The sequence below is a fragment of the Lycium ferocissimum genome, chromosome 8 (genome assembly GCF_029784015.1).
Source record: "Lycium ferocissimum isolate CSIRO_LF1 chromosome 8, AGI_CSIRO_Lferr_CH_V1, whole genome shotgun sequence".
Taxonomy (NCBI): domain Eukaryota; kingdom Viridiplantae; phylum Streptophyta; class Magnoliopsida; order Solanales; family Solanaceae; genus Lycium; species Lycium ferocissimum.
In genome coordinates this window covers 23,667,755-23,678,653 of record NC_081349.1, presented here as the reverse complement: position 1 = coordinate 23,678,653, position 10,899 = coordinate 23,667,755, and the positions used below count along the sequence as shown (strand labels likewise).

General features: G+C 34.1%; 1 protein-coding gene across 2 annotated transcripts; it reads left to right on the top strand.

Moving 5' to 3' along the window:
* Positions 1 to 2,829: 2,829 nt before the first annotated feature.
* LOC132067625 (uncharacterized) lies at positions 2,830 to 10,537 on the top strand. 2 transcript variants are annotated; one of them, XM_059460914.1, is made up of 6 exons: positions 2,830 to 3,530; positions 4,765 to 4,976; positions 7,932 to 8,226; positions 8,972 to 9,057; positions 9,134 to 9,225; positions 10,205 to 10,537. In XM_059460914.1, exons 1-6 carry the CDS (start codon positions 3,252 to 3,254, stop codon positions 10,435 to 10,437), a joined length of 1,197 nt encoding a protein of 398 aa, XP_059316897.1. In that variant the 5' UTR covers positions 2,830 to 3,251; the 3' UTR covers positions 10,438 to 10,537. The 2 variants fall into 2 exon arrangements, with proteins under 2 accessions (XP_059316897.1, XP_059316896.1); XM_059460913.1 differs by having other exon boundaries at positions 2,833 to 3,530; positions 7,929 to 8,226.
* The last annotated feature ends 362 nt before the right edge of the window (positions 10,538 to 10,899 follow it).

The following is a 10,899-nucleotide window of genomic DNA, read 5'->3' as shown; positions in this document are numbered from 1 at the left end:
CATATAGGTTTGAACCCCCCTCCCCCCCTTTTTTTTTTTTTTTTTTTTTTTTTGTTCCCACGCGCTTGAAGGAGGTGTTCTCACTCCCTCCCCCACGTCAGCACGTAAGGTGCAAAAAAATACAGAAAAAAATTAGTGGGATAATAGGACCCTAGTAAAAGTAAAGTGTGCCACGACAGCTTTTACTAAAGTTCAGAGGGGTACTAGTGCCTTATCCCATTGAATATATATACAGTTTTCATTATTGAACAACTTTTCATATACTAGTAATAATTTTCAAATAATGAGGTCAATGTTTAGCAAATACTGAAACGAAATGTACCTACCCCATAACAATTTTTTTAAGTTCTCACTGGATGATACTTATATTGCCTTTGCGTACACTCTATCCCTTTCAGACCTTATTTGATGAGATTTGACTGCATTGTTGTTGTTGATGCTTGCATTGAGGTTCAGACTAATCAGAGGTGAGACATTTTAAAGGGGATCAGGGGCGTTTTATCCGTCGCACCACAATTTTTGCTATTCAAATATAAACTTCAATACTGTTAAAAATCATGTATGGTTAAATACTGAAATTTGTATATACTATCGCCAGCTCACACTACTAGTCTTGGGAGTTGGGATGATAACTTTAGACAACATAGTTTCGACATCTCATCGAACACATGTCTGTTCAGCTCTCATTCACAAATCCAATTGTTCGAACTTTGAACCAATCAAATTTTTTGGCTTAGCCATTTGTTGTTCAGTCCTAACCTCCCATAGATAATGTTTCAAATTCCACTTTGTCCAAAATAGTGGTATAGAACCCTTCATCATTTGAAATAATTTACATAATTTTATTTTGATTTTTCATATGATATTTGATACTTGTATTGTGACCATACTAATTTGAATTCGCGTTGTATAAAACTTGTTAAAAAGGAAACAATATTTTTTCCATAATCCTTTTTTGTAGGTAGAAGAACTCAAACACAAGATCTCTGACTAAAAGTGGACATACTCTATCCATTGCATCACACATAAATTCTATCCAATCACAACCCTCAAGAGTAATTAATACTCCCTCCGGATAAAAAAGAGAGTCTACTTAGTCATTTGTACACTCTTTAAAAAAATATTAACTCCTAGACAAAAATAGATAATTTGACTAAACTACTAAACTACCCCTAATTAAATAGGCATTGAGATTTGATCATATAACACTTAATAGGGACAAATATGAAAAAGCAAAATTAATTTTTTCTTGATTCGATAAATAGAGGTTAATTTTTTCTTGATTCGATAGGTAGATATTTTTTTTTACTCAAGAAAAAAAAGCTAGGTAAACACTTGAAAGGGGGAGTATGATGTTTTCTACAAAAAATAGGTTCCAAGGCCTGTCGTGTGGTAGGCTACATGCTTCTATTGGTGTGGGGTACAATTCAAAGAGGGGTACACTTTTATGTACCTTGTATTTATTAAATTAAATAATTTAGTTTTGGTAATTAAAGGCAATGTAAGAATGTTTTTATTTTATCATAATTAAATGATAAATATGTAAAATGCATATTTTTGTATTAATTGATTCGATATAAATACTATATGCAGGTAAATATTAATTATTTAATCTTTAAGAGTTTATTGAAATTATTTAATCTTTAAGAGTTTATTGAATTATATTAATTCACTTTCCATAATCTTTTGACTAGATTTGGTAAAGTTTTCTTTTGCAATCTGGTCCATGATTTTATTGTTTTAAGTATTTGGTAGGTCATTAACACTTTTAAGGATCTACCAAAAAACTAAAAAGTGAAAATGAGAGTGAATAAATAGTTTATAACATTAATCTCTATGTATTGCACTATATCAATTTTGGCATGATAATAGAAGCAAGAAAAAACATGGTTAACAGTATAGGTCATAGTGATGGAAAACTTCTACTCTCTTGCAAAGTAGACTAATTAGCATACTTATTAAGACTTATGATGAGCAATTGAACTTTAATGAGCTGAACATATTAGAATCTTTCTCAATCACACATAGGTATACTCCAATCTCCAAACATAAAATATATAGTCCCAATTCCATATAATGAGATATTTTCTTAGTTCCTAAGTAATGGTTTTTTTTTTCTCCAAAGGAAATATAATTTGAACCACAATTTAAATAACTTTATTTCTTTTGTTCAAATCATCGTATTACTTCAAATATTAATACCAAATGGTAAAAATAACAAACGAGCAAACAAATAAGAACAATATCAGTAATGATTATGACAGAGTGATAAATACTTATTCATCCCAATCAAAAGTCTCAGGGTTCAAGCACTAGGTATATATTTATCAAAAGCGCTTACTCAATATCAAACTTTTTGGTGCGACTTTGAATTTAATCGGGCGTCAATATAAATTTCGGAAAAGGATCACATTTACCCTCCAATTATCGTCTATAGTTTAGAAGTACCCTTACACTAACAGATCGCTAACTAGGAGCTCTTATCAATCCACATTTTTTTATTTTAAAATTGTGTTTATTACAATGGGGTAGGGGAAGGGGAAATGCGGAGGGGATTATAATGTGGGGATTCGAACCCTCACTAACGAGGTGAAAGTTCAAGTAGCCAACCAACTGAGCTGTTAAGTCCTTACTTATCTATTCACATAGACATCACGTGTATATATAATTTAACTTTTATTTTAAATCATACCAATTGAATTTTTCCAAGTAATTTTCTTTTTTCTAAAAAAAAAAAAAAACAAAACTCTAACTAAAGTAAATCTAAATCAAAAAAAAAGAAAAAAAAAAAAGACAAAAATTCAAATAAACTTGTGTTCTTCTTTCCCACTTTCCCCTGCCCATACAATTTTATTCTGTCACTACTTCTCTCTCTCCTCCATTTTTCAACTGCAATTTCTATCTGCAAAAAATAATAATTTCTCTCTTTATACAACACTCACATGCCCTTGATTATCATATATATATATAAACATTTTGATCTGAGAGTCAACATTTGCTAGGGTTTATTCAAAATCCTTCATAAACTCACAATTCGTCGAATTCCCACAAAAAAAAAAAAAAACAATTCTTTTTTTTAATTTTGTTTATCTGTGGCTAATTTTTCCTCGTTTGATTCATTTCTACGAGTATCAATTAGCCCATTCAACCCCTAATTTCTATAATCCCCATATACATATATAGAAAAAAGGAGTTTTTATTTTTTTATTTTTATTTTATATTTAAGGGTTTTTCATTTGATATAAAGAGATATGATGGGGAGTGGATTACAGTTTAATGGTAGTTTTAACGGTGAAGATCGGTTTTATAGTGCTGCTAAAGCTCACCGTAATGTTAATCGGAGTTTTAACGGTGCTGACGTGGCAGTTAAGAGTGACGTGGCTGTTAAGCCCAAAATGAAGGCCGATGACTCGCCGGTGGCCGGAAAGTTATCGCCGGCGACGGCGGAGGAGGGTGTTTTGGGGATATGTAATTTAGAGCGGTTTTTGAAATCTGTTACTCCTTCTGTACCTGCTCAATATCCATCTAAGGTTTTAATTAAATTAATTATGGCGCTTTATTTTGCTCTGAATGCTATGTTATACTTTCTCTATTATTTGCTATTGTCTTTTTTAAGACTGCCTTGTTATGTGTCACTTGAGCGGAGGGTCTACCGGTACATCCTACCTTACTCAGACCCGACTTGTGGGATTAAATTGGGAATGTTGTTGTTGTTGTTTTAATAAAGGGAAAATGGTCAAAAATACCCCTCTACTTTGGGAAAAGGGGTTAAAAATATGTTCCGTTACAAATTTGGGTTAAAAATATCTCTCCTATCGTTAAAGATTTTAAATATTCCCATGTTTTAAAGGAAATCCCCAAAATAGCCCGATTTCATTTTTAAATCTGCTCCATTTGAACACGACCCAACTAAATAAAAAACCCATAGGGTTACCTGGTCCTGTGCGTAGTGGCTTCAAATGTAGGACTCGGGAACAAGTTGGTCGCATATGGGTTTTTAATGTAGTTGGGTCGGGCTTAAAAATGAAATCGGATTATTTTGGGGGATTTGGGGATTTCTGTTATGATAGGGGTATATTTGAAAACTTTAATTACGGGAGGGGTATTTTTGACCCAAATTTGTAACGGAGGATATTTTAGCCCTTTTCCCAAAGTAGAGGGGCATTTTTGGCCCTTTAATAAATTATGGCTTTATTTTATCAGCTGTTTAACTAAATTCTTTAAACTCTTTTATGGGTTTTGAGTGAAAGTACTTGTACTTGTATTACTGATGGGTTAATTCAAGGGTTTAATTGAATGGATTAGTATAAAATTGTTATACATTAGTAGGTATCACTGAAAATATAACTGTTGTTAAGATTAAAAGCTTGATTGGAAATGGTTGTATTGGTTTAAATTTATAATCTTTTTGCTGGAAAGATTGAAAATTTAACTGTTGTATAGTGAAGTTGAATGAAAGTTTAGCTTTGATCAGTTGTTTAGATTATTGGTTTTGATTGACACATGGTTGTATCGAAATAAAAATTTAATCTTTACTGGGTATGATCGATAATACAACTGTTGTCTATTGGGTATGGTTGAAAAAAAAAAAAAAAAGATTATTGGTTTTGATTGAAAAATGGTTGTATCGATATTAATATTTAATCTTTGACTGGGTATGACTGGTAATTTAACTGTTGTCCATTGGGTATGGTTGAAAATTTAACTGTTGTTTGTTGTTAAGATTATAGGTTTTGAGTGAAAAATTTGTTGTGTTTGTAACAGACAACTATGAGGGATTGGAAGACGTGTGATGTGGAGTTTCAGCCTTACTATGTGCTTGGCGACTTATGGGAGTCGTTTAAAGAATGGAGTGCATATGGAGCTGGAGTTCCGTTGGTGTTGACTGAAGGTGATAGTGTAGTTCAGTACTATGTGCCCTATTTGTCTGGTATTCAGTTGTATGGTGACTCTACAAAGGCTTCAGTCAAAACAAGGTATATACTCGCATGGTTTTTCCTTTCATGTTTAGCCTAAAATTTGTTGTTGTTACTCATGGTCAAGGCAATTTTGCTGGCCGTATCAATTGATATCGTCAATAACCACACTGAAGGTGTTTGTTTTTGTATTATCTTTGGTTCTCTGTATACTCTGTGATGCTTATAGCAGCTCCAAAATTATTATTTTGGGTATATTAGGCTTTGTAAGTAATGATCATCTGCATCGACATGAAGTGCGGATACAGAATAGTTGTGGCATTAATTCAGATTTGTGTCTATACTAGGTGTTCATTTTAGACTCAGCAAGGAGAAAGTTTTTGCATGATATTTTGTTTGTGCGTCTTTCCTTTTCCTTTAGGCTTGATTGAGTATAGAATTATTGAATTTACTTGGTGCATCATCACTTAGGGAATCTGTCAATCAATATTACTGATTTCAAAAAAAGTTGATAATTCATTACCTGATTTTCCTACACTATTACTAGGTGGAAAATGTTCTTTAGCAAGTGACATAATTTCTACAATAATCAAATAATATAGTGTGCTTCTTTCTTATTTATTTTAAGAGTTAGCAGGGCAAGAAGAAACCGGACCTATTTGTCCTTCCTTCTCCTCGTATAAGCATGCAATTCCACTAGTTATAATCAAGCTACTTATTCCCCCTTTTCCTCGTATATGCTTCAAGTGTTGTGCTTTTTCATAGGCTTTCGATCCCTTCTCAACTAACATTCACTTTCTAAAATGAACTTATTCTTACCATACTTGTTGTTCCTTCTTGAACTTTATACAACTGGCACACACTTTTGTTTCTGTATTGATAAGAAGCAAAATTCTTCTTTTGAATAGGTGATTACATTTATTCAACTTTTGTACTTCAGCCAACATTTAGAACTTCCATATTCGGTTGCTTTCCTTCCTTTATCTCAAACTTATTTTATGCAATTTGCTCGCTCTATCCCATCTATGTTTTTATATGTTAGCCAATTTGTGGTAGTGTTAGCAATGTGTGGATTCACTTGCCAAGTGTCCAATGAAATGATGATTTTCACTTTGACATATCTATTATTTGCTGTGTATTGTTTTTCTTTTATTTTGATAAATCAAGATCTTTTGTTAAAATCATGCCAAAATGGTGTAACTATACAAAAGAATTGCTAGTGTGTCTTAGGCCTCTCGAAAGTCTGGCCAGCTTTATATACAATAAGGAGTTTCCTTTTTACATCAAAAGTATGATTAAAATAATATGGAGTTTTTGATTCTTTGCAGTGAATACTTGACACGGAGACTAGAATTAGAGTTACATTAGCCTCTGTTTTATACTACTTTAAAGCTTAAATTTAACAAATAGTATTTTCAGTTCCTCGCTATCGCCCTATTCTCTCTTAATTCCTTATCCTTTCTAGATTAGGAGGAGTCCTTTAGCGATAGCTTCCAGCACTTAAGATTGACCTCCGTAAGTGCCAGATATTAATGTTTAACAATAGAATAATTAACAAATAGTTTACTGTTCTTCAACTTTGGACTGTTCTCATTATGATAAAATGTTATTTCAAATTTCACCTTGTGGGCCTAATGCTGACACAGAAATTGATTGTTGTTCTTGTTCTTGTTCAGGGGAATGCTATTTCATGCTTGCTATATGAAGTGAATTAAAATTTCCCATTAAGTTAAATAACGAAATAGTTTATGACTTTATTTTTGGTCAATAAGTTCTTAAATTTTTATGAGTTTTTAAACAACAGTTGTCCTGTATGACTTGACTTTAAGGGCGCGACTCCGGTAGATTCTTTTTTTTTTTTTTCTTCATTTGATATGGTTCTAACAAATTACAAATTATGTTCTTGCTCTTATGTTTAGCAGAATCATCTATATTTTAAGGAAAATTTAGTGCTTACATTAATGATGTTTTGGGGTTCATAATATCACTTAAAGAAGTCGTTTTAATGAGCTGTGCATTTTAGGTTTGGTAGAAAACATCTTTGGTCCTTCCTTGAACTGAATGCACGATATAGATCTTTTTATAGGTAAACCAGGCTTGGCATGCCGGTACTAGCCATTACAATACATGAATTAAAACTTGGGGTTATTAACTATTTTGAGGATCTTCTTTGATGACCTCTCAAACGTATTTGTAAATGTTTCAACTGATTTAGGGAGTAAATGTTTTGCTTTTCTGCCCAAGAGAACCTCTAGGGCTACATTTGTAAAAATACTCATTTTTTGTACATATACGTACATACATACATTTATTATATATATAAATTTTAAAATATGTACATACATGTTATTTATAATGACTGAATTGCATGTTATTCCGATTATCTTGATGTTAGCTTATATTTGTTGTACGACATGGTCTTCCAGCCGGCCTAACACTTCCATCTCACCAGGAAGACCCAAAAACTGAATACTAAGAGTTATAAATGCTATTTTGTTTTATCTTTCCATATATTTTTATTGGTAAGCACTGATATAGGCTTCTCATTTGCACTTTGCTTTGCTCTCTTTCTCTCTCCCTCTCCCTATTCTCAAGCCTGCTGTTCCCTATTCACGATCTGCTTTTTCTGCTTTCCAACATAGCAACAGAATATTTAGTCAAATGTTATGGAATTTTCTATTTGCCATTCTCTCTTCTGCATCCATCTTTCTTTCTGATGTATCACTTATATCATTCTGTGCCGTCTGAGATATTGTTGATTTCATCGCACTTCTTTAGCTAGTACATGGGTGGACATGTAGCATATAGATAGGTCTCATGTTTTATGAGCGTGTTTATGTTGTAAATGCACATGATTGTGTGTGAAAAGTCGTCCTATACGACCCCTCACCTCCTTTTTTTTTTTTTAAATCTGAAAGGGTCTGAAATCTTGAATTGATGCTGTTTAGATTTTGATTGAGTAGCTTTTCTGAAACATATGATGTTATTGACTAGACATTTTCTCTTGTATAGTAGGCGACCAGGTGAGGAAAGTGATAGTGACTATTTTCGGGATTCTAGTAGTGATGGAAGCAGTGACTCTGAACACGAGAGACGTTGCTTGAATTATACAAGGGAGCAACGGTTGTATCATAGCCAAACAAGTGAAAGCTCTCTTAGTGTAGACGGTTTGTCATTAAGAGACAGAAATGCTACCTTCCAAGAAGGATTTTCAAGCGATGAGAGTGAATCTGGGTCTTCTCAAGGTGCCTTGTTGTTTGAGTATCTTGCGCACGATCAACCTTATGGCCGTGAACCTTTGGCAGATAAGGTTGATCTTTTCCTCCCTCTCCCTAAAGTACTCATCTTTTGTTTCTTTTAGAGGTATCAAATTGGCGGATTGGGCTGGATTTGGGCGGGTCAAAGTGGGCTGAGTTAATAATGACCCACTCAAAAGTTACTTGGGGGGGGAATGGATTGGGCTAAAAAGCGGGTCGTAACCCAACCCGCCCAGTTCTTACGTAGTTTTAATTTCTTTGTTTGCTCTTTTATAATCTTTAAGGGTTCGTTTGGTTGGAAACAAGTTATCCCTGGATAACTTATCCTGGGATTAGTTATTCCACCCTCCCACAATGATAAAATAACACTACAATCCCGGGATAACTAATCCGGGGATTAGTTATACTGCCATTTTATCCCAATCAAACGTGGGATAAACTCATCTCAAATATAATCCCTGGATTATTTATCCTTATCCTTTGTACCAAACGAGCCCTAAGTAGCTAATAAAACTATTTTTTTTCTTTATTATGGTTATTTATGACATAGCAAATAAAAAAATATCTTTCTGAAAATATTTTGACAAGGTTTCTATGGGTCAATTTAGGCTACATATCAGTCCAACTTTTAGATGGTAGATGGGCTGAAATGAGTTGGGGTAGAATGGGCTGAGCTAAACTTGAGGGTTGGCAGGTTTTGTTTTCATGGGCTAATTTTGCCACCCCTAATAGGGAGTAATGGATAAGTTACTCTTCTTGCCTTTTTGTCTTATCTCATATTCTCATTTTTTTCTGTAGATATCTGATCTTGCTCAACGCTTCCCGGAATTAAAAACGATGAGAAGTTGTGATCTCCTTCCTTCCAGTTGGATTTCTGTAGCCTGGTATTTTTGCTTTCCTTGCACATTTCTTGTCACTTTTTTTCCACTGAATTTTAATGCTCTGTTGTCTCTCTCGCAGGTATCCAATTTACCGGATACCTACGGGACCTACTTTAAAAGCTTTGGACGCCTGTTTTCTGACCTTTCATTTTCTTCATACACCCACAACAGGTATCTAACAGTTTGTACCCTAAATTTCTTTTGTTCTTTCGGTTGAATATAACAACTGCAACTTCTTCTGTTCCCATTTGTAATTTTCCGTGTTTATTCTTTTCATATATGTATGTTCATCTGTCTAGTATGTTGATATTCATATATTTCCTTAACCTATTTGAGAGAAGGAAAAAAAGAAGAAAATTAGTCACTGTCAAACAAAGAATGATTGACTGCATCAATTTCTTAGATTCATTGCACTCAATATATTTAACTTATTTGGCATGGCAATAAGGATTCAAGAAGCCTCCAATATAGTTCTATGAAAGAAACATAATCCATGTGGAGGTGGTGTAGGCGAAGTTTCCTTTTCCTTTTTTTTTTTTTTTTTTTTTTTTTTTTGACAGAAAAATCTGTCTGGGTCAACTCTTAGGACCACTCGCAGCCTTCAAAACTCAGGGATAATGGGTCCGCCCCTCTACCCCTTCTCCACTTAAATACCAGGCTTAGTTTGCATAGTGCATATGTCGAACTTCTGACCTAAGTCACAAGGGGAATAAGAAGCTAATTTATTCTTTTAAACACTTTGTTGTTTATGTTGAAAGATATAATCTGAAAGGAATAGAATGGCAAAAAATTGGAGTTTGGTATCATAAAAATTCAAAAGTGAAGTTGACAAAAGCCTCAGTTTGTGTCATCTGTCATGCAGTGTTGTTTGGCTTGAATGACTTATGCAGCCTTAAATCTGATTTCCTCCAAATTTTTAGTTTTTTCGTCTGTTGATTTTAGCATGTTGTCTCGGATATAACTGGGGCGTTAATCTGGTAAAAAAAAGGTTTTGGGAAAAATGTCCACCAGCAAGTTCATTAACTCTTAGCTAGTATGAATAAACCTGGTGAAGTATGTATTAAGAGTGTGTGTTACAATAGCCTAACGTGGGTTACTTGTAAAATTCAACGCGAATGTGTTGTTGAAATTTTGCATTGACTATCTGCAGGAAGTCCAAGTGCTCATGCTGCGGTTGTAACATGTCCGAGTGATTCGGATGGGGCCCCTAAGGTCCCATTACCTACTTTTGGCCTTGCTTCGTACAAGTTTAAAGCCTCACTTTGGACTCCAAATGGCGGACCTGGAAGACAGTTGATGAGCTTCCTCTTACAGGCTGCTGATAACTGGCTAACACAGCTTCAGGTCAATCACCCAGACTTCAGTTTCTTCTGCCAAAGGTGAAACTAGATATTCTCCTCGGCCAGTGGTGAGAGAACCACTCTGTGCTTGATGCAGCTGTTGTTTTTGTGAGGAAGAGATGGGTTAAGGATTCACTCTATAACCTTAAGTTACGATGCTGTTATGTGTACTGTGAAGCAAAACAAAATTTGAAAAAAATATAAAAAAAGAAAAGAAAAAAGAAGAAACAGTAAATGGAAATCCAGCCCGCAGGCAAGGGCTGAATATTGATGGGAAAGGAGCGGAAAATAGTAAAAGTTTGAGGGAAGTTACGAATAAAAGATCGGTAACAGATGACCCGACGAGCAGCAATGCCTATACAGTGATCAAAAGACTTTAAGAAAAACGAGTATATTAAGATGGCACCGTAATGCTCTCATTTTCGCTTTATAGTAGAGAGAGCAGGCTGATTTTGACTGACCTGAATTTGTAGGTGTGCTATTTATATTAGCATCTATAGGATTT